The 24,932-nt window shown below is 43.2% G+C and overlaps 1 protein-coding gene across 1 annotated transcript in view; it reads left to right on the top strand.

Moving 5' to 3' along the window:
* Nucleotides 1-6,203: 6,203 nt before the first annotated feature.
* Nucleotides 6,204-24,932, top strand: part of MCF2L2 (MCF.2 cell line derived transforming sequence-like 2) — a 152,414-nt gene continuing 133,685 nt past the window's right edge. Inside the window, exon 1 of the mRNA XM_071437961.1 lies at nucleotides 6,204-6,837. Coding sequence (XP_071294062.1) covers nucleotides 6,735-6,837 — 103 coding nt within the window. The 5' untranslated portion in view covers nucleotides 6,204-6,734. The remainder of the gene's footprint in view (nucleotides 6,838-24,932) is intronic.

The raw sequence follows: 24,932 nt of genomic DNA on the forward strand, positions 1-24,932 counted from the left end.
AAAATACATAAATCTGTCAGTGAGTCAAACCTGTAATTCTTGTCTGGGCAATTTTAAATAAGTTGTTTCCTTTCATCTGGAATTCTTCTATTGAAGAATGAAATCCAGATTGTAGTCTTAGCAAGAAATGCCCACACATATAATTACTGAAGTTGTTTTGTTCTAGATAAAAATGCAATGATTTTTTTTCCTACTGTGATTATATTTGGTACTTCCAAGTCATGGTAACAAATTATTTCTGAAATCAGTTTCTTTCTGCAACTGTATAAAGCTTTGCTGTCTTTTTGAAGCTTTGTTCCATTTGTTGGTCACTATTCAATCCACTCTCCTTAATGGGGCCACCTCAAATGTACCTTGCATTTCTCATTTTGTCAGCTCTGGATGAACCTGAGATTCAATTCAGCAATGGAATTTACCTTCTGCTACATTAACTGAACTTCATAACACAACTTTTACTTTCATTACCTTAAGAAAAGTTTAAAATTCCAGAAAGGAATAATGAAGCCCAAGCTTCTCTCTCTTTCTGCCTGTTTTTTTCTCTCTCTCCCTCATATATATAAGGATTGAAAATTATGCTTCCTCTATTCTGTTGAATGGCATTCACTCACCATCTTAAGGACCAACAGATCCAATTCTGTTACCATGTCCTCTCATTTGCTTCTGTCTGGCATTTCCCATGGAAAGAGTGTTTTTTACACCAGTCTAGTCAGTGCTCCTAAATGGAGACCCTTCCCAGCTGCTGTGGTTTAGCCTTGGCCAGTAACTAAATCCATGCAATCCTCACATACTTCTGTCTCTCTGATGGGATGGGGAGGAGAATCAGAAAAAAAAGTAAAACTTGTGGGTTGATATAAGAACTATTTAATAATTGAAACAAAGTAAAATATAATACTGAAGATAACAAGAAAAATAGCAATAATAATTGTAACTTATTTTTTATTGTAATAAAACCCCAGATAAGTGATTCACACAAAGCTGACTGGTGCCCAGCCCATCCCTGAGCAGTGATCAGCCCTCACTGTTTATACACTGGGCAAGGCATCCTGTGGCATGGAATATCCCTTTGGCCAGTTCAGGTCAGCTGTCCCAGCCATGCTCGCTCCCTCCCAGATTTTTGTGTCCCTCCTCACTAGCAGAACGTGGGACACTGTGAAGTCATTGACTTTGGGTAAGCACCACTTGGCTACAACCAAAGCATCAGTTTCATATCAGCATTATTCTCACACTGAATCCAAAACACAGCATTGTAGCAGCTTCTAAGAAGAAAGCCAGATCTATCCCAGCTGAAACCAGGGCACCAGTCTTATGTGAGCCATTTGCAGATGTACAGCCACAGAATGAGGGTGCAAGAGCTCATCTGACAGAAAGCCAATGTGTAAGGGGCTAGTGACAGTAGCAGGGCAGGAGAATTGATTAGAGGGAGGACATTTGTCTTTATAAGTTACTCTGCCTGCTGCCCTGGAGATCTCCCCATGCCTCCATCAATCTAGACCTCCAGTCAGTTGACATGAAAGCTTCCTAGGAGATCAGCTCAGGGATTTTTATGATGCTGAAAGTGGACAAGTGCCTTCCTTAAAATAAACTACATAGAGTTCATAAAAGTAACCTGGGCCTAAAAATTACAGAATCACTTCTGTTCAACAGCTTTGTCTAAAATCCAGGTTTTGTTTTAAAAGAGGAAAGAGTTGAAAGAATTAAATTCAATAAAAATAGGCATACAGATTTGTGTAAAAATTTAACTGCAAACATTTATCTAACTCTTAGCATTGGAAGACATCCACCAGAATTACGTAAGCAACACAGAGCAGACTGGCACTGGAGGTTTTCACTGTCCAAGCTGCATAAACAAGAGAAAGTTCAAAGCAACATGGCAAGAATGTTGAAGGTATCAATAAGCTTCTTCTTTTTTTTCCCTTAGATATAACTAGTACAGCATTTGTCTCAGCTCAGCTCAGGTAACTGTGGGATATGATCGCTGCATAAAAAGTCATGGCTAAGGTGGATACTGCAAATAAGAAAGTATCCATTCCTTCTCAAGATGCAGGAATCAGAGGCCTGAAACTGAACCATCAAGCTTCAGATGGTTCAAGCTTTTAAAACCAAAAGAAGTTGCTTTTTTCACACAATGCATATTTAAATTGCAAGTCTTGTTACTATCAAACTTTATGGTCATCAAAATTATAAGTAGATTAAAAAAATTGGCTAGACAGATTCCTGAAGAAATAGAGTATTAAATATTATCAGTCATATGCAGACTTCAGTTCAGGAAGTCCCTGAACCAGAGATCACTGCAATCTGACAGGGAAATACTGGAGAGGGATAATCTCTTTAAGTGGCCTGCTTCATGCACTCTTTCCTGAGGTTGTATTAATGGTCCTGCTCACAGATGGGCCACTGCCCCAGCCTGTGTCAGGACAGTTGTTCTGGAGCACAGAAAGTGAATGATTGATGTAAATGTTGTTGATAAAAAGGTTTATGACTGGGAAGGAAGACAGGGAGCGGAGCAGAGAATTTTGCTAAAACTAGTGTTGTGTCTTCAGTGGCCTCTTTTTGTTCAGAATAGATTTTACAAGGAGATGTGCTCCTTTTCAAGTAGCTGAAAGAGCATCTGAGGCAAAGCAGGTCAGGCTTTGCAGGGCTTAGGTGAGAGGCTAAGTGTGAGGGCAGAGCCTCAGGCGTTGCCAGGGGAGCTGTGTGTGGAGGAAAGTGTTCCTGCAAGTTTTGGCAGAGAAGCCCAGATTTGTCACAGGAGCTGACCAAGAGGCCAGCAGAAAACCGAGAACAGCAGAGAAGCCCCAGCACTGTGACTCTCTTAAAAGCCAAGCAAAAGAACTGTTGGCTGAAATGTTCCAAATAGAATAAAAGTAAGAAAACTTAAAATATGGAGTGCTATTTTCCTTTACTATGTGACTGATGTTCCAGAAAGGAAGCAGCACTCTGGGTGCCTTCTTTTTGTGTGAATCAAAGAAGTATCTGACTCACTTAACAGTTTCTTCTACTAACGGAAATGTGCTGTTGTTCTGAGGTACTGCCATAGCCTGTCAGAAGTGGTGACAGTGTAATTACCTTTCCCAGTTGTGCCAAAAGTGTTCTAGTTCTTCCCAGCAAGTAACAGAGCCACAGTCTCTGATACAGGGATCTGCCAGTCTAGAGACAAAGGGGAAGGGGTATGATATCAAAGTAGTACCAAAGTCTTCAAAGGAAGACACTTGGTAAAGGGATTCTAAACTTCTCTGTTATTCCATCAGCCTGCCTATTTTTCTGCTATGGAAAAGTCTTCAGATGCACTCTGTATAAGAGAAGGTTGTCATCTTGTTCTAGAAGGAGATTTTCATGAAAAACTAAAAGATGGCTGAGTTTGTAAAGGTTATGTAGGACTGGGAAAATGGAAATAATCAAGACAGTGAAGAAGACAGGCTGGTTTCAGGGATGGATCTCATTCCAATTCTCAATAGCTCTTCAGGATCATTTGGCCAAGTGTTTTTTAGTGACTGAAGGAAGATATATAGCTATATAAGATGAAAAAGGAGAAAATGTCTTTTTTTTCCCCCTTTGAGAGTTTCCCTTTATACTGGTCAGGCCATAGAGTCTTATAAACACTTTTTGTTAGCAGTGTGCAATTTACTGCTTACTAAAATTGCTTACAATGCTTTGGCCTCAGATGTTTGATTCAGGATCTAATAAAGGGCTGGTGATTTGTCAGGCTGTCACTCTATGGAAAAATCAAATTGTTTTGCCTGTTGGCCATCATCTTAGCAGTGGAACCATGGTGTTTTCACAGCCCTTGATTCTGTTTTCAGTGAGATCCCTGCCTGGAATGTAAATCATCATCCTCTGTACCTCTACCACATGTTTATCAGCAAAGGCTTTTATCCTTCAGAGGGGAAGTCAGTATTTGTTGTAAAAGTACTGGCTCAATTTCACAAAAAAAATTTCTCAGCACTGGAAATTGTTACCATCCCGTTGATAGACTAAGTTACTTCAGCAACTTTCAACCATTCCTCTAGTGACAGACACAGGGCTTTCATTTCTCTGTGTCTCCAAGAGTTCCCTATAGTCTAGGCTGCTATTTTTTTCCCTTCCTCAACTTGGGTTTGTGGATCACCCGTGCTTTTGCAATATTTTTGACTTCAATCCAATGGCTTTTCCATTTGGGAATTTGTAATGACAATATACACAATGAACAGTAGCCTTTTTCTAATGCAGGCACCACTGAATCTTGGCAGTGTAAAGAAATCATCCTGTAACTGCTAAAACTAATGGAGTTTGCTATCCCATGGCTGTGTCCTGCTGCCCAAAACTTTCCTACCAAAATTCCCCCTTTTTGTTTGTTATCACTTCCATCACAAGGGAGGGACAGCACCATAACTTGGACTAAATCCCATTTAGCCTTAGACTGACCCCATGTAACCCACCCTGCAGTTTAACCCACCTGGGCAGGGCGTGGCCAGGATTAATCAGTGAGTCCCTACTGCATCCTTCCCCATTTCAGACTTTGTGCACCTGGCTGAGTTTCAGTGAACCTGTGAGAATTCCTCTCTCCTGAACTGGATTGCAATTGACTGACAGGTTCAAAAGCTATTGAAGGTGTGCTGGAAAGCTAGAAAGCAGATTAACATAGCAAGAACAAATAATAAGAGAAAAGAGATCTTAAAATAGCAAATATTCACAAATCTGCAGTTACTGATGCTGAATAACAATGTCGGTATAAGAGCATATGGTCCTAAAATAGCTGAGAATTAATCCAGCTAGAAATTAGACAAAGGCTCTTAGTTATCCTTGATGTTCTTGAACAGCCTTGCTGTAGGAGTAGTGAGAGCAAATAATCTACTCTGCTTTTCAGTGTATTTACTTTATGAATGGGCTTCTACAGTGTCTATGCCTGGAGAAAAAAAAAAAGAAAAAATCTTTTAAGTGTCTGGAAACATGGTGACTTTTTTAGTGCCATGTTCCTACCTGCCATCTGTGACCCTTCAAGAAAAAAAAAAGCATCCCAGACCTTTCAAATCCCTCAAAAAAGTTATAGCTAGATGTCAGTCTGTTTCCCACATATTTTTTTCCCCCAGTGATGCCATCTCTTCCCTGGTTGGGGGAATCCTTTTAACATAAGTCAAGGTCTTTGCAGTTTGACCTTTACTGCCTAGATAGGCAGTAAAATTGGATCTCAGAAAAAAAATGGCTTTTGCTTTAATCCTAAAATGTTGCCTGGTGGGTGGCTCTGAAGTCATCCTTCTCATGTTTTCAGACAGATTTGCTGTTAAACTAACTGAACAGAACTATGCAAGGAACCTCTTGGCATAGTTGGTCAGTCATCCAAAAATGAGGACAACAGCACAGGTACTCAGACTGGCTTTTAGGTCAGCCAGCTGATTATAGGATTTTCTTTTCACTGAGGTAAACCTTTTTGCAACACCAGGATAGCCTCACTAACTGTGCTGTAGGATCTCACATGGACACAGGGGTACTTTACAGCTCCAGCTTTGGGCATGCATGTTGTCAGGTTCTTTGGTGTGCTTGGAAAGGTGGACTTAAGCAAAACTCTATGGATGGGTAGGGATCTGGATTTAGAGCTGAATTAATTCTGTGGGAATAGAGCAGACCTTGCAGGCAGCTGCACCCTGGTCTGTTTTATTTCTTCCATTTTAGCTGTGCAATAAGTTTTCCATGTGTGGAGCTTCAGGTAGGCTTCCAAGGATCAGGTGCAAAGAGGGATGGAATGGAGATATACAAGTCCCTGGCTTGTCCTCCCCTTCCTCACTTCCTTGCCTGCCTTACTCTCCCTGTTCTCACAGGGCTGGTGAAGCTTTCCCGTTGCCCCACGGCAGCCACGCATCCAGGCAAGGCTGGCACCCGTGGGTGCCACAGACCTGCTCTGGCCATTGAAGGCCACCTGTGCCTGCCTGCCCATGGGCACAGTGAGCTCCGTGGCCATGATCAGCTCTGCCCAGCACCCACAGCTGATTAATTCACCCTGCTGGTACAGGTGCAGCTGGAGAGGCTCCTGTGGGCTCAGCCAGGATCCCGGGGATCCTGTTCGTGCAGGTGGAGCAACAAAGCCCCTGGTCACAACACACGTAGAACGCCCAGGGGCCCCCTCCCCCTCCATGGAAGCGCTGGCCCCGCAGGCAGGGGCTTCTAACAGGGAGTGGGAGGAGGGTCTCTGGAGTCATTGCGGGGTTCCACTCAACCACAGCCTGCAAGGCACTCGGGCCCCAGGGGCCGAGGGGGAGCTTCGGAGGCTGTGTGCTTGTTGTTCTCTGCTCCCAGCCTCGCTGGTGAAGGGAGCGTCGCAGAGCAGCTGCGGCTGTTCGAGCTCTCCTGCCAGCTCCACTCCTCCCGATGCCATTCCTACCTCCAGGATTTTTCCCTGACTCGCAGCATCACCATCCAAAAGTCTCCCTGGAGGAAGGTATCTGCTTGCTGGTTTGTCTCTTTATCCTTTGCCTCATCCGCGGGAGAAGGGAGGAAAAAAGCCATAAGCAATCAACTCGTCTGCTTTCCCCCGCTTTTATATTTCCCCCCTCCTGCTCCCTTCCTTCCGTCGAGGGGGGTAAAGTCCCCATCTGGAAGGAGCTTTTCAAGGTCCATGCATGGATGGCAGCAAATTGGAAGAGGTGAGCAGCCGAGAGAAGATGTGAAAGCTGGAAGGGCTGTGCCGTGGGAGTGGTCCTTGCTTTGTGTGCAAGTGAGGCAGTGAGTGTGCAGCCTCCCACTCTGGGTGCATCTTTTTTTGGATGCTGTGTAGTTCCCTGTGTGAAATGCTTTTTTGGCTAAAAGAAGAAGAGATGTCACATCAGGAGCTCACCCAGCGACTGACTACGGTTATCACCCATGTGGGTAAGGCATCTTTATTTTTCTTCTTACTACATTTGTGTGGATTTGGGGGCCCTGTTCCCCCAGGAGGTGCTGCTGCCTTTGTGTGACAATATTACACCTGTGTGTGAAATAGGAGCCATCAGCAGACTGCGAATCCCCGGCTGTGGGCAATTACACAGCCATTTATTGATGGTTTGTTTTCCAAGCATGTTTTCTCTGAAAGTAAGAGCAGCATGTCCTACCTGTGAAGTGATCTGTGTAAAATACCCGAGCACAGTTCTTGCAGGGAGGTGGTGGAGAAAAGGGGGTATGGGAGGATGCTGGAGCAGCGGCAGCGCTAATGTGCTGTGCATTTGCTTGTGGTACTGGAATAGCAGCCCATTCTCAGAGAATCTTTTCATGGCCTTTGCTGTTTCAGGATTTCTGGAAGATACTAGGACAGGAACAGGATCTCAAAAGCTTTTCTCTCTGTCAGTCTTGATTTTACTGTTTCTAACATTCAAATGCCAGTGAATACAGGTGAGGCCCTATGCTTTGCACTGACATCCTTATGCATCTGAGCTGGATACCCACCTGCTGGCATTGGGAACTGCACGACCAGAAACTGAGGAACCTGAAACTAGAAAGACAGTAGGAGATGCTGGTGATCAAAATATCATCTGAGAAAAGCCTTTGTGACCCTTTTTTGTTACCTACAGTTGAGTTAAAGCAGATTACAGCTATGTTGCATCGCATAAAGAGAACCTTTTTGATGAATTGCATAGGAGCAAATTTTATAGCTGTCAGTGTTTGAATGGATTGTATGCTATGAATGCCAAAGATGTTGTACAGGTTCCTGAAATGCCTTTGTCACTGGCTTTGTTCAATCTGTATATAAAACAGAGTGTGACCAACATTTGGCTTTTAGAGAATATATAAGTAAGGTTTTAGACCAACATTATTCTTTGGTTTGATATTAGCTATGGCAGCTGAACTAAGTTTAATAGAGCACGTGCAATCAGTATCTTGCCTAAAGAAATAGCACAAAAGCAGATTCAAAGTCAATAAAATATTTAGGACCAGGCCCCATCTCTCCAAAATCTTTTCCAGGATAACCTCAGCAGGAGCTTGGTGTGGGAGAGAGTATGATTGCCAAGAGAGCTTGCAGCAGCAGGCTCTTTGACCCAGTAATGCCAACATGAATTGCTTTGCAATTGTGCAAATTCAGATTGACATGAAGTCACATGAATTAACATTTTTTTAAATGAAGATTTGGAATTCAATACGAGGCATATCCATTTTATTTTTTTTTTAGTAAGTATTTCAGGAGAGCCAAAAAGATTTGTATGTCTTCTGGTTTTCTTGTTAAACTCAATGCAGGTCCCGTCATCCATGTTGAGGACTCTCCTTGAAATCAGAAGGGATTTGTTAGAGGTGACATAGCATTATGTTACCTACTGTGTAATATACTATTGTCTAATAGGAAGTCATTCTGGGCACTAGAAATGTTGATGAACCTTTCCCCTGTTCTCTGCTGAATTCAAGACAGGTTTCTGGGTCATGAGGCTGATGCTAGAGAGTCTTATTGGTTTCCTGGAGGTCACCCAGCAGGCCAGTCCTCAGGAGAGGAGTGAAGGGCACGGATTGTGGTGTTTTATCCATTCCACACTGAGGCAGGAGCCTAGCTGATCAGCTTCCATCAGGGAAGGATAATCCCACCATTTCCCCAGCCATTTGAAACCTACAAATCAGACCCTACTTATGGAGTTTGCCTGCCTTTTTGTAGGCAGAGTTCATTTTTTATTGAATCATGTAAGTGGCAAAAATAGTTGTGCAAAAATGGAAGAAAATAACATTAAAATATTTGTTATTGGCTGAAGGAAAAATGTTTCTCCAAACCCATGATGATGATGCACCATGTTTATGAATCACATGTTGTAACATGGGTGCCTTAGCTGAATCAGCAGTAGCTTATTGGACAAATAGTTCCCAGGAACCTGCAAGGGTCTCTTGTATTTCATTGGGAATCTTTACAGCTCAAACAAGTGAAAGGGCTCTCAGCCTTAGCAAACTGAGGGGATCCCTGGCCATTTATTGTGTTTACTATTTTTACAACTCTCACCCTCATATTGCCGCTTGGACTGGTGGGATTCAAACTCTCTAGAATGTAGCCAGCTCTTGGTTGGGAGCGCAGCTCCCAGCTCGCCCAAGAGCAGGAAGGAAGAAATTTATTCACAAAATTTGCAAAATGTCAAACAAGAACTTTATGGGAATGTTAAAAAGAAAGACCTTTACATTTTCAATAAAACCTTTATAGGATCATTTTGGTCTGTGTGAAGTAATGACACACCATTTTATTTTTAATGTGTCAATAAGAGTGTCACATAATTAATTGCCTGGGGCTCAACTTATCTGTCCTGGGCAAAAGCTTTCATCCCTCATTAGCTGACTCATGTTGTGTTACACGGTTCATGTGCTAGCAAAAAAGCTTCTTATCCTGCTACAGACTTCATACATACAGTATCTGCCTCACCTGGGTCAAAATCAAAGCTTTGAAGGGATTTTCCTGCTCCACAGTAGCTCTCTTACCTTGACACTTTTCTAGTACCGACCTGCACAGTAGCACATCTTCACAGAGCGTAAAACAATGGAGGACCAAATTAGATCTCTTAGGTAGCCCTGTGCTCCCTCAGCCTCCCTGGGATTATTCCTGACTGTCCTGGTGTGGCTGAGGTAATGGGGCCACCACAGGTGCCTAGGACAGGAGTAGTTTGTGAATGCTAGCAGGCTTTCTGCTTACTATCTGAGATTTAGCAGCAACACTACCCAATCTTGTTACCAAAACTGCGTCAAGAGTCTTTTTTTAATTTACCCTACTTTCATTGAACTTGTTTGTTGGGAGGTGTTGGGGAAACACTCATCAATTTTGGAAAAAGCGTGTCCTTTGGGTAGGTGGGCAAGTGGCAGCTCTTCTGTGGTGGGGAGGGAAGAGCTTTGCAGGGTGACACGCCTGGTGCCGACGGCAGGATCGTTTGCCTGTGGGAACACATACAGCTCTTGCAGCCTGTAAAGCCCACAGGAATAGGCTTTTGTGCTTTCACTACCCACCCACACTTGGCAGTTGGCCTCCAGAAATCTGATGCCAGCTTTGCTATGTGTGGGCAACATTCTGGGCACAGCTGCACACACAGGCACCTCCACCCAGTGCCCCATTTTCTGCAGATTTTTTTCTTAAAATGATTTTATGATAGGATGGAGCTGCCAGAACCAATGTGAGCTGTCTCAGAAGGTCAGCAGCTTGGCTCATCTCTTGCCAATAAAGAATTCCACAGCACATGGGAGATGGGGTTTTGTTAGAGGCTCCCCATAATTCTCAATGAAGTTGTAAGAGTTCCTTCCCTTTGAGTGTTAACTGGACCCAGATGAGCTGACTGTCAGTGTCCCTGGTAGGAGATGCACTGATGTGAATTTGCAGAAAGCACTACATTGCACCAATGTTACGTACAAGAAATAACCCTATACATTCATGTCAACTTTCATCTGATTTTACACACTTGTATTTCCCCAGTCTCTCATTTTATAGGAAAAAAAAAAAACAAACCAAAACAAAATGAAAAACCAAACAGAAAGGAATTTAAACAACTTGATGGGAATAAAAAGGAAAATCATTAACTGAATTTAGTTTAGGATTGACATCTCTGGACTTAAAATTCCTATCTGTTAACCATGGTATGTCAATTCCTATCATTCTTGGCTTAACCACCAGAGTTGAGGAGCAGTGTAAAATACCTGTGTGTGTGAAGAGAAGCTGTGTTATAATTTGGGGCAGGAAGTAAAGGATGATACTGCATCCACCTGACTGTGTGAGAGGAATTTAGGTCAGCAGAATGGAATAACCCCGGTTGGCACTTGTCCGAGGCCAGTGGCTAAGCATCACAAGTCCCAGAATCTGCTTTATGCTACAAAGCCACAAATAATCTAATATGTCACAGCTGGACAGACAATTGCAATGTTTCTGATATGTGTCTGTGGACATTAAGGACACAAGAAAGGATATTTTAGGAAATTAACTTTTGAGATACCATATCAAATAGGCCCTTTGCTACTCCTATGCAAAGGCTTAAATCAAATAAAATTCCTCTGCAACATAAAATTCTTTCCTTTGTTTTAGAGCATTCATGCATTTCAGGAACTCTTTTTGAACCACAGATTCTGTGTCTCTGTCCTACTTAGGGATTTCTGGTGCACAGCAAGTGGAAAGTGGTCTTTCCACTGACTACACACACCAGATTTCCTCACCCAAAATAACATAAGGCATGGGAGGAGCATCTATCACTTCATTCCCAATAAAATATGACAATAGAAAACTGCAGAAATGGGTTTGCTAAATTTACTTGGGATCTCATGCTTATGAGAAATGGTTGGTTGAAATTTCCCCATTAACCTACTTCTATAAAAAAATTGAGCTTTGATCACATTATCTGCGTCTTTATCTCTGTTCCCTGACAAAGCTTTTGAACTGTTGGCCAATTTTTACCAAACTTGGTGAAGTGACAAATGTCAAAAATATTGAATTCATGCCAAGTATAAAAATAGTATCTGAAGAGAAAGATGAAAATAGTGAAGACAAGGGAAATAAGCTCATTCTATTAGACCTCAGAGATTCCATGTGGGAGGGTGGAATGTGGGAAAGGAGAGATAATAGCAATTTATCTTTTTTAGTTTTACAGCTTAAAAAAGCTACTTGTTTACTTTTTTGTTCATAGATTGTGGTTATTAATTTTACCCCATTCTATATGGCCTATTCTGTGCAGCTGTTTCACTGGAAGCTGTTTACTAAAACTATTTAGAAGTGTTTAGCTAATGCTGCAAATTTTGTGTCTATAAAAAGTGGAAACTAAGCTCTCAGAGAAATCCATGAAAAATGTGCAGATGTACATGGTGCACTTTCCAAGATGTAGAATATTGCAAGTACCACAGACTTGTTAAAAGGCCACATTCTAATCTGGTTTGCAGAGGCATTATCAGAAATAAAGATTATAAGAAACTGCTGTGAGTTGGGATCCAGAACACTAGTTTGTCTCAAGGCAAAATATTTATGTGATAGTTTGGTCTCATGTTCAGAAAGACAGAGGTGACTAAAGAGCTTCCTAGAAACAGTAGCAGGCATTAAGGCTGCTTCAGTTTCAGGAGAGAACAGGTCAGAGATGTCCCTCTTCTACATTCCATCTTTTACTTTAGGTGAATATTTTTTCATGTGGGATGTGATCCTGGCATCCTTGACAGAATTTAAGAACACCTTGCAATATCCAGGTGTGATACTATTAGTAATTACTTTCAGAGCAGTGTGCCCTAAGGAGAGACATGCAGAGCCCCAAATATTAAAAGGCTGCTTTCAGCCCTGTTTTCTCATTTATTGATACCCTTCCCAAAACTAGCTGTTACACCCTGAGCTTTCATTCTCATGCCAGTGAGACCAGGATGTTGGGGAGAAAAGGGAATAGGAGTAGCTATCCACCATCTGCTTGCTGCAAGATTTTCACACTTTCTACTCACGCATGTTGTGATGGCAACTGTTGGAGACAGGGAACTAGGCAGGATGGAACTGAGGTGTGATCCAATCTGTCAATCTCTCAGTCATTCTCTCTTTCAAAAGCCTCTGTATTGCTGCTGTTAAATCTAATGCTACAGCAGTCTCCCTCTGCCCCTTATTTTCTAATCTACCTTAGTAATGACTTGTAGGTGTTTGTCTGTTGGCATGGAGGAGTGTTTAACATGGGAGGAAATTAGTAAAGGAAAGTCAGGTGGCGGGATCCAAGTTTAGCTGTTAGTGGTGGTGATTCCTATGGTCCTTTCCACAGCTGTGCTTGCCAGACACCAGGTCCTGTACATCCTTAGAAGATTCTGCAGTACATTTTTTTAGTGCCTGGAAAATAGTTGGGACTCAAGTGAGTTATTCCAGGATACATGCTTCAGCTGCAAGGAAGTCTGTCTGTTTGCTCTTTGGGTCAGCTCTTCTCATGATTTTCCTGATGCTTCTCCAGGCCTGTTAGCCCTCTGTTGGCAGTTTTAGTGAAACAGAAAGCAGAAACCTCTGACTTCCAGAGCAGGCTCTTGCTAACACTATATGGTAGTCTAGTAGGGAGTGGGTTGGCCATCAAGTAAATTTTTTTTTAAAAGAATGAGGTAGCTTAGGTCAAAAGCAAGGGAAAAATGATGCCGTCATGCAATGATCTAGTCAGACTGTGGCACTTCCCAGTCTGCTCTTAAACTCTCCAGGGCAAGCCCTGGGTTACCTGGAAGGAGGAAGTAGGAGGAATCTCCAGGGCAAAGCAAGTGCAGGACCTCCTCCTGTGTGAGGTCTCTGAGTCAGGCACAATGAGAGATGCTGGTGCTGGCAGAAGTTATTGCTTGCTAACAGGGCAGGCAGTAGTGACCATTCTGCATTGCTAAGGCTCAAGCTTAAAAAGCAAATATGACCAAAAGGAGGCAGAGAGGAGCCCCTGTCTGTTCCCATCTCTGTGGCAGAGGGGAGCTCAGATAGCCTCACTGGAAATTAAACTAAGCTGACATCTATCACATTGTCTGGCAGCTCATTAAATACAAGGGCCTTTTTCCACCTCTTGCCTCATCTTTTATTTAATTCCTTTTTCTCGCCTTCCATATGGTGTCTAAATCCAAGAGTTCCCCTGAGAGGACTTCTCCCTGAGGGAAGCAGGATCAGGATTTGGGAGTGTACTTACAGCACCAGGTCATCTCATTGAGTAGAAAATAAGCTAATCAATTCCATTGCTGTCACTCTTTTCCCCCTTCTGTACCATGTTTGAGGCCTCTCTTAGTCCCAAGGCTGGACTTAGTGTTTAATCTAGGATGAGCTTTCCTGAATGAGGCCTAGGTGACTGTTAAAATAATTTTGACAGCGCATGTCTGGTACATACTAGTCCTGTGTGTATTTTTCTCCTGTTCTTCAGAGCTGGGTGTGTGTTCAAGTGTCTGGGAGAAGAGAAAAGCCATACATGTTTTGCTGCTAAAGGCCAGGCTGGCCTTGTACCTCCCTTTAGAGTTGAGCACAGTAACAACTGGATTGCCCCAGGTGGTCAGTGGGTCAATGACTGGCAGAAATCTAAGTTCTCTGCAAAGCTGCCTGATCATGCTCATGTGAGAAAATGTTGGAGAATGATGTGAAAGAGATAACATGGCACATGGATCATTGCTAATCAGTGACTCACACTAACTAGTGCAGCAGAGCTGCCAGAACTGAAACCAAGGAGCAGAAGGGAGACAGGGTGAAGAAACAGCCAACTCTTACATGCATAGATGGAAAAACATCAGTAGTGAATACCTTGAGTGTTCTGTAAGTCATGGCATGGAAGGAGGTACTGCTTAGGGAGCAGGAGCACTGTAAAAAGCTCTTGAGTTTAGTGGACCAAAAGACATCAGGCTCCACTTTGGCATGGGGACAGATGTGTAGGGGACAATTGGGTTGAGATCACAGTATCTTCCAGCTCCACTGTCATGTAAGCACAACACAGATAACATCTGTGAGTCCAAAAGCATAACTGCCTCTGAGGAATGATTGAGCTCATGTACTGGAGGAGGGCCATGTCCAGCATGTGAATTCAGGCTGGTGAAATCTGAAGCAACAGCATTCATTCAAGGGTGAAATACATTACATTTATATGCACCTACTTCTTGTATTTTGCAGTGCAGCATTGCAGAAAGCTGGTGCCTTTTCAGCAGAGGTCTGAAAATAACTTTGTATTAATGAATTATTGTGAATATAGTTCTGCATTAATCCTATTTTCTATTAGAAGATTTCCTGCACTGTAGTATGGAATGAAGTCCTGAACTGAGACAGACAATCATAAATTTCCATGGACCCTAGGATTTAGGTTACAAAGCTGCTGTGTTCTGTCTCCATCTTTTCTAGCCATTGCAGGGATCTGACAGTACAGTACAATATCCCCCCCAAAAAAATGGCCAGAGGAAGGACAGACTACCAGGATCAATAATCCATGTTGTCATGAAATGATTGTCTATTTTGTTTGCCAGCACAACACACATACACCCACACTCCTGCTCAAAACCAGCTTTGCACTTGCTGTGCATTGTGTTTGGTGTGTTGTTGAAAATGTGTTGTTCCAAAATCACTGCTGTGATGACCTTTGAGTCCTAAATCTTTTGGGCAATCAGGAGCTAAACAAGCACAGCCAAAGCACTGAGTGTCCATGCCTTCATGGAGGCTGCTACTCGTTTCTGTACCTTTACTCTGCCTGTCTCAAAGGTGGATTGTGCCCACGGTTTGGCTCCAGTTTAAGGTACTACCATCTCATAGTAGCTCTCCTGCTCTGAGCACACAGGGGCTTGTTTGGCCCTTCAAGGCAGCCAGGCCAGCCCTCTCTTCTATCTGTAGAGCTTCCCTGATTCCAGAGGTATATGAAAACAACACAGATTAAGTTCTCTGGGGACTTGGTTGCAGTAAGTGCAGGACTATTACAGTGAATGCAAAGATGACTCTATGGAAGTGTAAACAGAGACACAAAGGTCCTTTCTGGAATGTTAGTCCAATGTTCTTTTGATTTTAAAATTCACTGATTCCTGACCTGGATTACTCAAGCATGGGAGTAAAGGTTAAATTTCTGCAGAAGCCAAAATCCTTTGAAACATTGCAAAGTGGTGATGGGAAGTGATCTGTCATCAATATTACAACAAAGTGGCTCTGATGCAGAAAGCTGCAAAGAGCTCTTCATTTCTGTGTGAATATGGGGAAGTGCTGGTACTCAGCACTCCATGGGACCAGATATTTTTGTCTGAGTGCACTCAGCTGTAGCTGACCCAGCTGTAGCCCCTGCTGCAAATAGGTATAAGAGGCAGCACAGAGTTAGCACCTGCTGTCAGCATTGTCCTGGGTTCATATGAGGATCCCGAGTTCATTTGTCAGAGCTCAAGGAAAGCCATGCTGAGAGGATCTGGACTCTGATTCCCCACATCCGTGAGTGCAACCTGTAATCTCTGTGCTTCCAGTTACCTCCATCTGTGTCTCAAAGATCTTGGATGGAAACCAGCAGCTCCTATCCTGAGACTGTTTATGCACCCACCCGTATCACCTAATGCATGAGCACCCCAATAGTACTACAGAAGGGCTGTCATAGTATCAATCCATATATTAACACCATAAATTACAGAATTTGTATGAGGAAGGCTGAATCTGCCACTTCCACAGTGCAGACTGTTGCCCAGGGCAACGAGATATGAGGGGCTGCAAACCATTTAGCTCTTGCTTCCTCTGCATGGCCAGGAGCTGTGTGATTTCCAGTTTCCCTTGGGCAATGAATTGTCTACAGCTGGCCCCAAATACAAGAGCAGTTATCTGCAGTTGTGAGACATAAATACAAGACAAACAATGCTGATGTACGCCATTGTGGGCTGCTTGGCAACAGCTCCTGATAGGATCTGACTCTCCTCTTACATGCCTTGAGCTTCAGAGATTTTGTACTCACATTTTACATTGGAAAACCACTTCAGGTTCAATGTGAAGAGGTGAAGAAAATCTAAAACCAGAGAGGGTGCCTTTCAGTATTTCAGGAGAGTGACTTTTGCTTTTAAGTTCCAAGAACTATAAGAATTTTAGTTATACATAGGTAGGCAACTAGCCCACAGTTACTGGCATCTCCAATTATTGTTACTGCAAGATCTCCAGTTTAATTATAACTTTCCAAGGATGTGCACATGCTGACAGACAGGTATTGAGGAAAGAACCACAGCAAACACATGCAGCTCTAGTAGCAATGATAAATGAAAATTAGATTATTTGGATGTGAGAAGTTTGAATTTGCTGCCTGTTAATCATATATGTTACAACTTTAACACTTCAAATGCATTTTTGTCTGATATGGATTTCATATTCTCACCGAATTGCTGTGGCTAGAATTACTATCAGGAGAGTTTGCTTCTTGTTATCAATCAATAATCCTTCACCTAACGAAGCATGACTATAAATATTTCCCCTCTTTGAGTCTGAAGTTCACTGTTATCCATTACACTGTGGTTCAGAGGTCTCTGAAGCCAAGGCTTAATTTTTGAAGGGATCAATATTGGTGTTTGCAGAATAAAAGCCAAAGCTGATGAGATACATAGGAGCCATACTATTGATCTTGCAATATCCAGAGAAAAGGTTATTTCAAACTGAAACAGCTGTGGCCTTAGCATGACCCTGAGCTGTAAGCAGGTGCATAACTGATCAGAGAGCTCTAGCAATTACATGCCAGTTGTTGGTGCAGGAAGGTTCCTGGAAAAACCTGATTAATCCTTGTTATGGTGATCAGCTTATTCTGTGAAAACAGACTTCCTATTTTTTAAAATGAGATTCTAAACTATTCTCACCATTTCATCTGTCTCAGATATTTGTACTGTTATCTGTGTCTAGTATCTCTTCCCTTTCCACATTGATGAAACTAGGAGAGGCTTCACAGCTGGCTTTGAAGTCACAGTTCAGTTTGAGGTAAACTTTTTAGTAATTTTGTTGATAGCTCATAAAAATCCATCTTCCTGGTTTTGTTTTCAGTTAGAGGAGAATGCAGTTTCAGCAATGTGCAATTGTCATTTTGTATCATGTTGAATTACACTCTGGCTATAGATCAGGGCCTTGTGCATAATTTTGTCTAGAATGGGAGCAGAGAGCTGGCAGCAAGAGCCCTGTGAGGAGCAGAAGTGGTTGGACAGAGCAAAGAGCAGCTTGTCAGTGATATTTTGTGCCCATTCTATCCCAGTATCTGCAACAGCAGCTCTGTACAGGTGCACACTGCCTGCCTCACTGTTCCCTTCAGAGCTGAGATGTCACCATTGCGAGGTTTTCCCAGTCCAGCAATGGGAAGCAGAAATGAAACACAAGAAGTTATCCCCTGAATCCTCTTTCCAGCAGGATAGCAGGGCAGGGCTGCTGCCTGGGGAAGGGGTGTGTGTGTGTGTGTGTGTTGGTCCCAGGAAGAAGCTGTGCCAGAGCAGCCTCCTCTGCCCAGGGGGAAGGGGCAGCAGAGGGCACAGCAGCGCTGTTTGACACTGCAGTTCCCACTGCCCCAGACCCTCAAGGATAGGGCCAGACCCTTCCCGGATTAGCTGAAAGGCAGGATGATACCGAGTTGGGCAGAGGAGCCTCTCTCCTTCAAGCCCCTTTTCCAAGAGATGTGATGGCTCTGCCGGGTTTGCTCCCCAGGAGCTGCTCTCCTTTGCTGGAGAGATGCGGGCGCTGCCAGCGCCGCCTGTTTGCGGAGGAGCCGCTGGAGGGCGCGGGGTGGAGACTGAGAGGGACAAGGGACCCGCTCCCGGCCCGACAGGGACACAGGGACCCGCTCCCGGCCCGACAGGGACACAGGGACCCGCTCCCGGCCCGAGAGGGACCTGCTCCTGCGGCAACAGCATTCGCATGCAAAGTACCGACAGCACTAATTCGGAGAGAACCGAGGTCACCAAAGATAAACAGCGAGATAGGGGCTGATCCTTTGAAAATGGGGTACCCAGGTTCTCTGTTTAAGCTTGTCATCTAAACTGGGTTATACTATAGAAGGACATTACTTGACTACATGTCTAAACTGCAGGTCAGGAACAGCAGAGAAAGCAGCTGAAAACAGCATCACCCACAGCATAAAGGGAAGGGAGTGGGGAGTAGGGAGGCTACTGCCTCCTAAATGCAGTAGCTGAAGCACTGGATAGAAGGTGTCTTGGTGGAAGCCTCAGGTGAGAATGCCCTGGCAGATCAGGCTGACTGGTGTACTGAGGACCCTGTGACTCCATACTGCTGCCAAATGCTAAATACTCTCAATAGAGCTCACATGCTCTAAAATACCTGGCATGTCCGCTGCCAGTGCTGGTATCAGTCACTGAGCCTGATTATAAAACTCCTTGTTAGCGTTTTGTTTTTATTTTATCAAATTAGTTCATTCTTAACAGTTTCAGTTCAGCAGCCTTCACTATGAGACCTGCTGACCCTGAATGTATGTATAGTAGCAATTAGGCTGATACAGATAATACTGCAAAATCTTAATGAGCAGAACTCTGTTTTAAATTCAATGTTGGAAAGATGGGGATATCTACAAATGGTACAAAATAACACTGAGAAATGCTCTATGTGCCATGCTTAAGGCTACATTCAAGAAAGGGATATTTCTTAGTATTTTAGTAGATACTTCTATATTTTCTAGCTTTACTGTAGTAATTGCAATTGATCTTAGACAAACTCTATGAATACCTTGGGATTCAGTTCCCAGTTGAAGAATTTTTTCCTTATGCTTCATTATTTGTATTGAGATTTTAAAGTTCACTGGTGGGTCCTTACAATGCTTCTGATACAACTAAAAATATTGGGTTTATGTGGTTTGTTTTACAGTTGATTGCTAATCTTGAAGCAAGTATATTTAAACAAGAGACAGGAAAATATTCTGTAGAATTATGTGCATTTGTGCTACAAAGGGGCAGCAAAGAAGTGGTTAAAGAGGGGGTGAAATTATTTTTAAGCCAATTCAAAGGGCTCTCAAGCCAGTGGGAGATGTGTGGATATATGCTTTTAGCACATTCCTCCCCATTTTTAGGCTCTTTGTGGGGCAAAACTTGAGGTGAAATTATTCTTTCCCCCACAAGCTTTCTTCAAATAGTTCTCAGATGCATTCTCAAATATATATAAGCAAAAATATTCTTCTTAAACTATATCCTTTTATTGGCAATTAGAAAGGAAATAGTCTATTTCATGGGAGTAACAATTTCTCTGTGGTGCCAGAGTGCTCAGCTGAGAATCACTGGAGAAGTACAAAGCATTATTTAGTGCTACATGCCATGAAGTGAACTTATGCTGGGACTAAGGTCCATAAACGGATGTGGGATTTAGATACATTTTATTATGTAAATCTTTGCTGGTCAGCAGAAAGCATTTGTAATGAGGTTTCCTGACAGACTAAAGAGCAATTTCTTATCTCATCAGAACACTGCACCACTCAGCTTTAGGCAATTTAAGTCCATGGTGCTGTTGAAGTCAAAGCACTGCCCTTATTTCATGTGGGCTGGAGGTCTAACCTTGTGCAGACAGTGTTCAGCACCTCCCAGCATGTGAATGCAGCATGTGGGATGCTTGGAGTTGGCAGGCAAGGTCACAACACTAGTGTGATGTTGCAGGGAAACCCTTGTGCTGCTTCCTGTAGGAAAAGTTCACTCAGGTGCAGCTCTATACCCTTTCTGCACCTGAGGCTGACTTACAGATGTCTTTTTTACTGTGTGGGCATACTTGCCTGTTAATATAGATCCATGAATAATTTTAGTCTTGGTATGAAAGGAAATGAGGCTTTCATGCTCATGCTTTTTCTATCCCAGCTGGCACTTTTCCATATAATTTTAGCAGCTCTTGCCTGGTTTTGACAAAGGATTGAAACTCATGGTTTCCTGTAAATTTATGCTATTTACATATTTGAGATTGGGTGTGATGACAAAACCCAATAACTGTGCTGGCTGTGAAGGAGAGGGAGAGGACTGGGGTGTTGTGGTGTGTGGTAACACCTTGCCCTGCTGTGCCTGGTGTCAGTGCTGCAGGGGGGGAGAGGTGAAGGAAGAGCACACATGGTGCACATGCTAGCAGATTGTCCATACCTGTATTTTCCTGCTTCACACCAGGCTTTGGTGTGACCTGAGAAATCACCCTATAGATTGTGTTTTTCTAGAACCTTGAATCTGTTCCAGCTGGTGGTTCAGAGACAAAGCTGGGATGGGTAAATTGGGCTGGGAATGGTGCAGGGGTTCAGGCTGTGAGTGGACACGAGCAAGGAACAGCTCTGCAGTACAGTGCACTGAGCAGGACAAGTTCCTGTTCCTGGGTAGGTGTGTGCAAGCATCCAGCTGCCCTGTGTGGTTGCACTTGTGGATGCACACAGAGGAAGTTCCAGCCCCTCATTTGCTGGTGCTCAGCACAGAGAGATGCCTGTGTGGGCAGGTCCTTCAGGACAGATGTCTGGTTTCTGACAGCAGTCCTGGGCCAGGGGGAAAAAAAGGAAGTGTACTTCACAATTGCCAGAGCAGAGGGAATAACTCCTCTTATCCTCAGCTCCCTAGATGAGCACAGGCCTTGTCCTGGGGATATTAAAGGAGTGTGTTTGATGTGTATCTGCCAGCTGAGAGCCCAGTCAGGTGAAGCAGTGTCCAGGAAAGTCTCTACAAGAGCTTCTTTTTCCGTTGGACTGCCCAGAGTGACTGAGTGAACCTCAGAGCACAGACAGGCAAACAGGGAAAAATCAATAGTCCCTAAGGCCCAGTCTCCTACCCCTTGTGGTAACTGATGTTGAGTGCTTGAGAGATGGCAAGAAAACATTGGAAAGGCCCTTACTGTACTTTGTAATGTGAGAAGCTCTTTCTTCCTGTTCAGCTAACATTTGGCCTGTGTCCAAAAGCCTGAAGTATCAACAGCCCTTGTGATGCTCACAGATGCTATTTTTATCCCTGTGTCTTTCTGGTTCTCCTTTATGTGTTTCAAGTTATGAATTGCAAGCAAAAAAAAATGCTGTTTCCATTGGGGAATGTGCACAGCTGCTCCTCAGGGAAAGAAGCTGACCTGGTGGTCTTAGCTGCATGGATCCAGCAGCTGTTCTGCATTGGGAATGCTCCAGAAGTTCCTTGTAGGGAGGAAAAGGTGAAGGGGGAAAGAAAGAGGAATAGAGCAAGGAATCCAGTGCAGTGCTCTGGATGGCAGCAAGGATCAGGGTTACCATGCCCTTGAGGTGACTCAGTCTGTCAGTGGCAGAGTACAGAGAGGACAAAACACGTTCCCCCCAATGTCCAGAGTCTGTCCTTTTCAGCTGTCATGGTGCTGCTGGAGGGCCATGACACAAAGACTGTGCCTGTGCACTGGTGATAGGGTTTAGGAGCTGGAGAATGGGGCTCTGATGTGCCTGGTTTTATGGATCACAGCCTTCTCTGCATTACCCAGCATCTCACTCATGTATTTCTTTTGCATTTACTTGTCTCTCAGTTTATTCCCATGATTTTAAGCCAAGAGCCATTTAATGTTTTGGGTAGAATGCTCAGAAAGACTCTTGGTCTCACATAGGTCTGTAACCATTTTCATTGTCAAGACTGGAATCATTTTGCATCCAAGCTGAAACCCTGGATCCAGCTAGGGTCTTCACCCCCAGGGTCTTTACCCCTGTGCCAGCTACACTTTGGTAACTCTGGGATCTGTTTGTTTATCTTGCCAAGCAGAGGCCTAGCAGGAAAAAATGCCTTCTGTTCTTTGTGATCTGCTCTTAGTTGCAGAAATCAAGAGAGCCAGGTAAAATTAACCCTACATGTGCAGCAACAATTCATGTCCACTGCTTGGCCTGGGAAGATTCTGCTCCTCTCCTGATCTCTTTAGAATCTTGTCTAATCCAGCTGTGACATCATTGGCTTTGGGGTTTCTTTTTGTCTGCAGTTTTGTTTATTTGGTTTGGATTTTCTTCTTCTTTTTTTTTTTTTTTTTTTTTTTTTTTTGTTTAATGATGGTAATGGTCCTTGAATACCCTTGATGTCTTCACAGCTTTGAGATGACAACAAAAGTTCCTTGGCTAAGGTTGTCCTGTGATCTTCACTGCTCACTCCTGCTTTTGGCAGTTTACGTGGGAGTTCATGTGCGTCAACAGTGGCAGAATTGTTGTTTCCCTCTGCTGAAGGTGACCAAAAATGTTTTGCTTGTCCACTAAGAAATCACTTTAAGCAGATCAGTGTAATGAGATTCTGAAGCCATATGGCACTGGAATTAGAGCCTTCTAGTGCAGGAACTGCATGTTGCAATTGCAGCAGTGCTGCGCGCTACAAGGAATTTCAGGAACAGAGATTTTTTTCCTCTGCTTATTCCTTTAACTCCTTGGGGTTTAAAACCATGCCTGGGATGTAGCTCTTTATTAAAAAAGGAGGGAGAGGAAGTCCTGGTCTGCTTTTTATTAGTTGGAAGAAAATAAATGAAAGTTAATAAAAGGACTGGTTTCTACTTTCTAACTGAACACTGGAATGGATGTTACCATTGCACCAAGAGTGCTCTGAAAAGAAACCGTTGTGTCAAACTACTGAAATGGTTTATCAGATTCAAGATCTGGGAGATGGGGAGGCAGAAGGAAGGTTATTGAGCTATATGCAAAATGAAAATGTGTTTCAGCATAGCTATCAAAGATTAGTTAAAACATTAGCTGAAACATCATGAAATAGGAAAATGTGAAGCTGGGGTTTCAGGAAAGAAATATATATTATTTTCTTAGCTTCTGTGTGTATCAGTCTTTATAGTGGCATTGGATTTAGATTACTTATTTCTTAGATTTTTGGAATACTACATACTACATGGGGGGAGCTGCTGGTCTTCATGAATAAATAAGACACCTTTTGCTGTTGGGTTTTTATGTTTTGTTGTCTAAAATGTTGGTGGATAAGAGAGGTAATTTTTTCAGTCTCTTCTACACTAAATTTTCTTAATGGTTCTTGCAAGGCTCTGATGGAAAAGCGATGCCTGTTTCCCCTCAATTGCTTTAATGACTGTGTGGGGTAAGCTGCAAACAGCAAGTGTTTTATGGTATTTTCTAGCTGCCTCATTTACACATGCAGCAGAAGCAGACTCCTCTTACTCCTTCCTCTGACACATAATGCTGTTCCCAAACTCAAATTTTGATTCTTCACAAGAAATTATGTCCCTTGGGCTCAGCATCATTGAGATCCAATGTGTTTGTTGCATGTTTTGTGCTTAACAGTGATACCAACCATCACAGCACTGCTTTTTGAGGCAGAAGCATCTTGTTTCATGAGAAGAGATATGGGGCTTAAGCGGATTTAACTGAGCTGACTTTAAATTTGTTGCCATCCTCTGGTCACACAGTCATGGCAGCAAGCACTTTCCAGCAAGCATCAATTCCAAGGCAAACTGGTATTTCTAATGAAACTAGGAACTAGTGCAGTTCTGCAGGCTGTTTTGGGTAATGGCAACTGAGGGTATCTGGGTCATGGGTTGTGGGGTGGGTTTTTTTCTTTATTTTTTCAAAATTTTTAATTTCTGATGACACTTTCTTACATTTATTTACTTGCTTATTCATTGACAGACCAACCCAGATTGTGTTGCTAGGCAATGCTGGCAATTCATGACCAATTTTCCAATCATTTTGCTAAGGGTGTTTAGAGCAGCAGGAAAGTAATGCCCTTGCATTCTGTGTTATTATGGAGAAGACCCAGGGAAGCATGCCTACCATTTTCTGTACCTGTTCCCTGCACTACAACCTTATTCTTTCAAACAGACTGGTACCTTTCAGCTAATGGAGGAAATTTGTGAATTCCCCATCATCCATACAGAGTGTGTGTTTGGTAACATGTTACATAGAAGAATTCCTGCAAGGCAGGAATTCCTGCAAGGCATAGAAGAATTCCTGCAAGCCTTCACTGCAGCTCCTGTGCAGACACAGCCAGAGCAGTACAGAAGAGGTCATTTTTGTAGTAGGAAACAGTGTTCCCATGTCAGTGTTCCCATGTCAGATTTTCCATATGTGTCAGGCGAAGCTAGCCCAGCTTGTGAATGGGACTGCAATGAAACTTACAGTAGAGCAAACAGATCCTTCTGTCCATCCATCACAGCACTCAGTCCCTGAGATGACCCTTATGTGCCTTGTTGCTAAATGTGTAGCAGCTGCAGCCAGCTTATTTTTGTGTCTGGAGCTGGGTGATGGCAGTGGTACCCCAGGCAGCAGAGGTTTGTATTTAGTATTGTAATGGATCAGGCTTTCCTAGGGAAAGACTGGGAAATTATTTTAGATCATTTCCCTGTTGTGTGCTGTGTGGCTACCTGTGCTTCCAAAGCTCACATCTAGGGCAGATTTCTTCTTGCATACACTTCCAGCATCAAGTCTCCCCCTTGGAATGCAGCATGTCACAGATCCTCCTGTTCCTAAGCCATGTAGATACTGGTGGGGGGCAGCGAAGGGTGGGAGACTGAAACATATTTCCACAAATGCTGGATTCTCCCTCCTTGTTTATGTCTGTGTGCAGGGTTGAAGTGCAATTATTCTGTCTATGTCAGACATTAATATATTGTCAGAAAAGTTTATTTGCCAAGGTATATCATGTTTGTCCGTGTAAGGAAGGACACCTTGAATCCT

Source organism: Agelaius tricolor, unplaced genomic scaffold (genome assembly GCF_023055355.1).
Source record: "Agelaius tricolor isolate 1412-34295 unplaced genomic scaffold, bAgeTri1.0.p SCAF_12, whole genome shotgun sequence".
Classification (NCBI taxonomy): Eukaryota; Metazoa; Chordata; class Aves; order Passeriformes; family Icteridae; genus Agelaius; species Agelaius tricolor.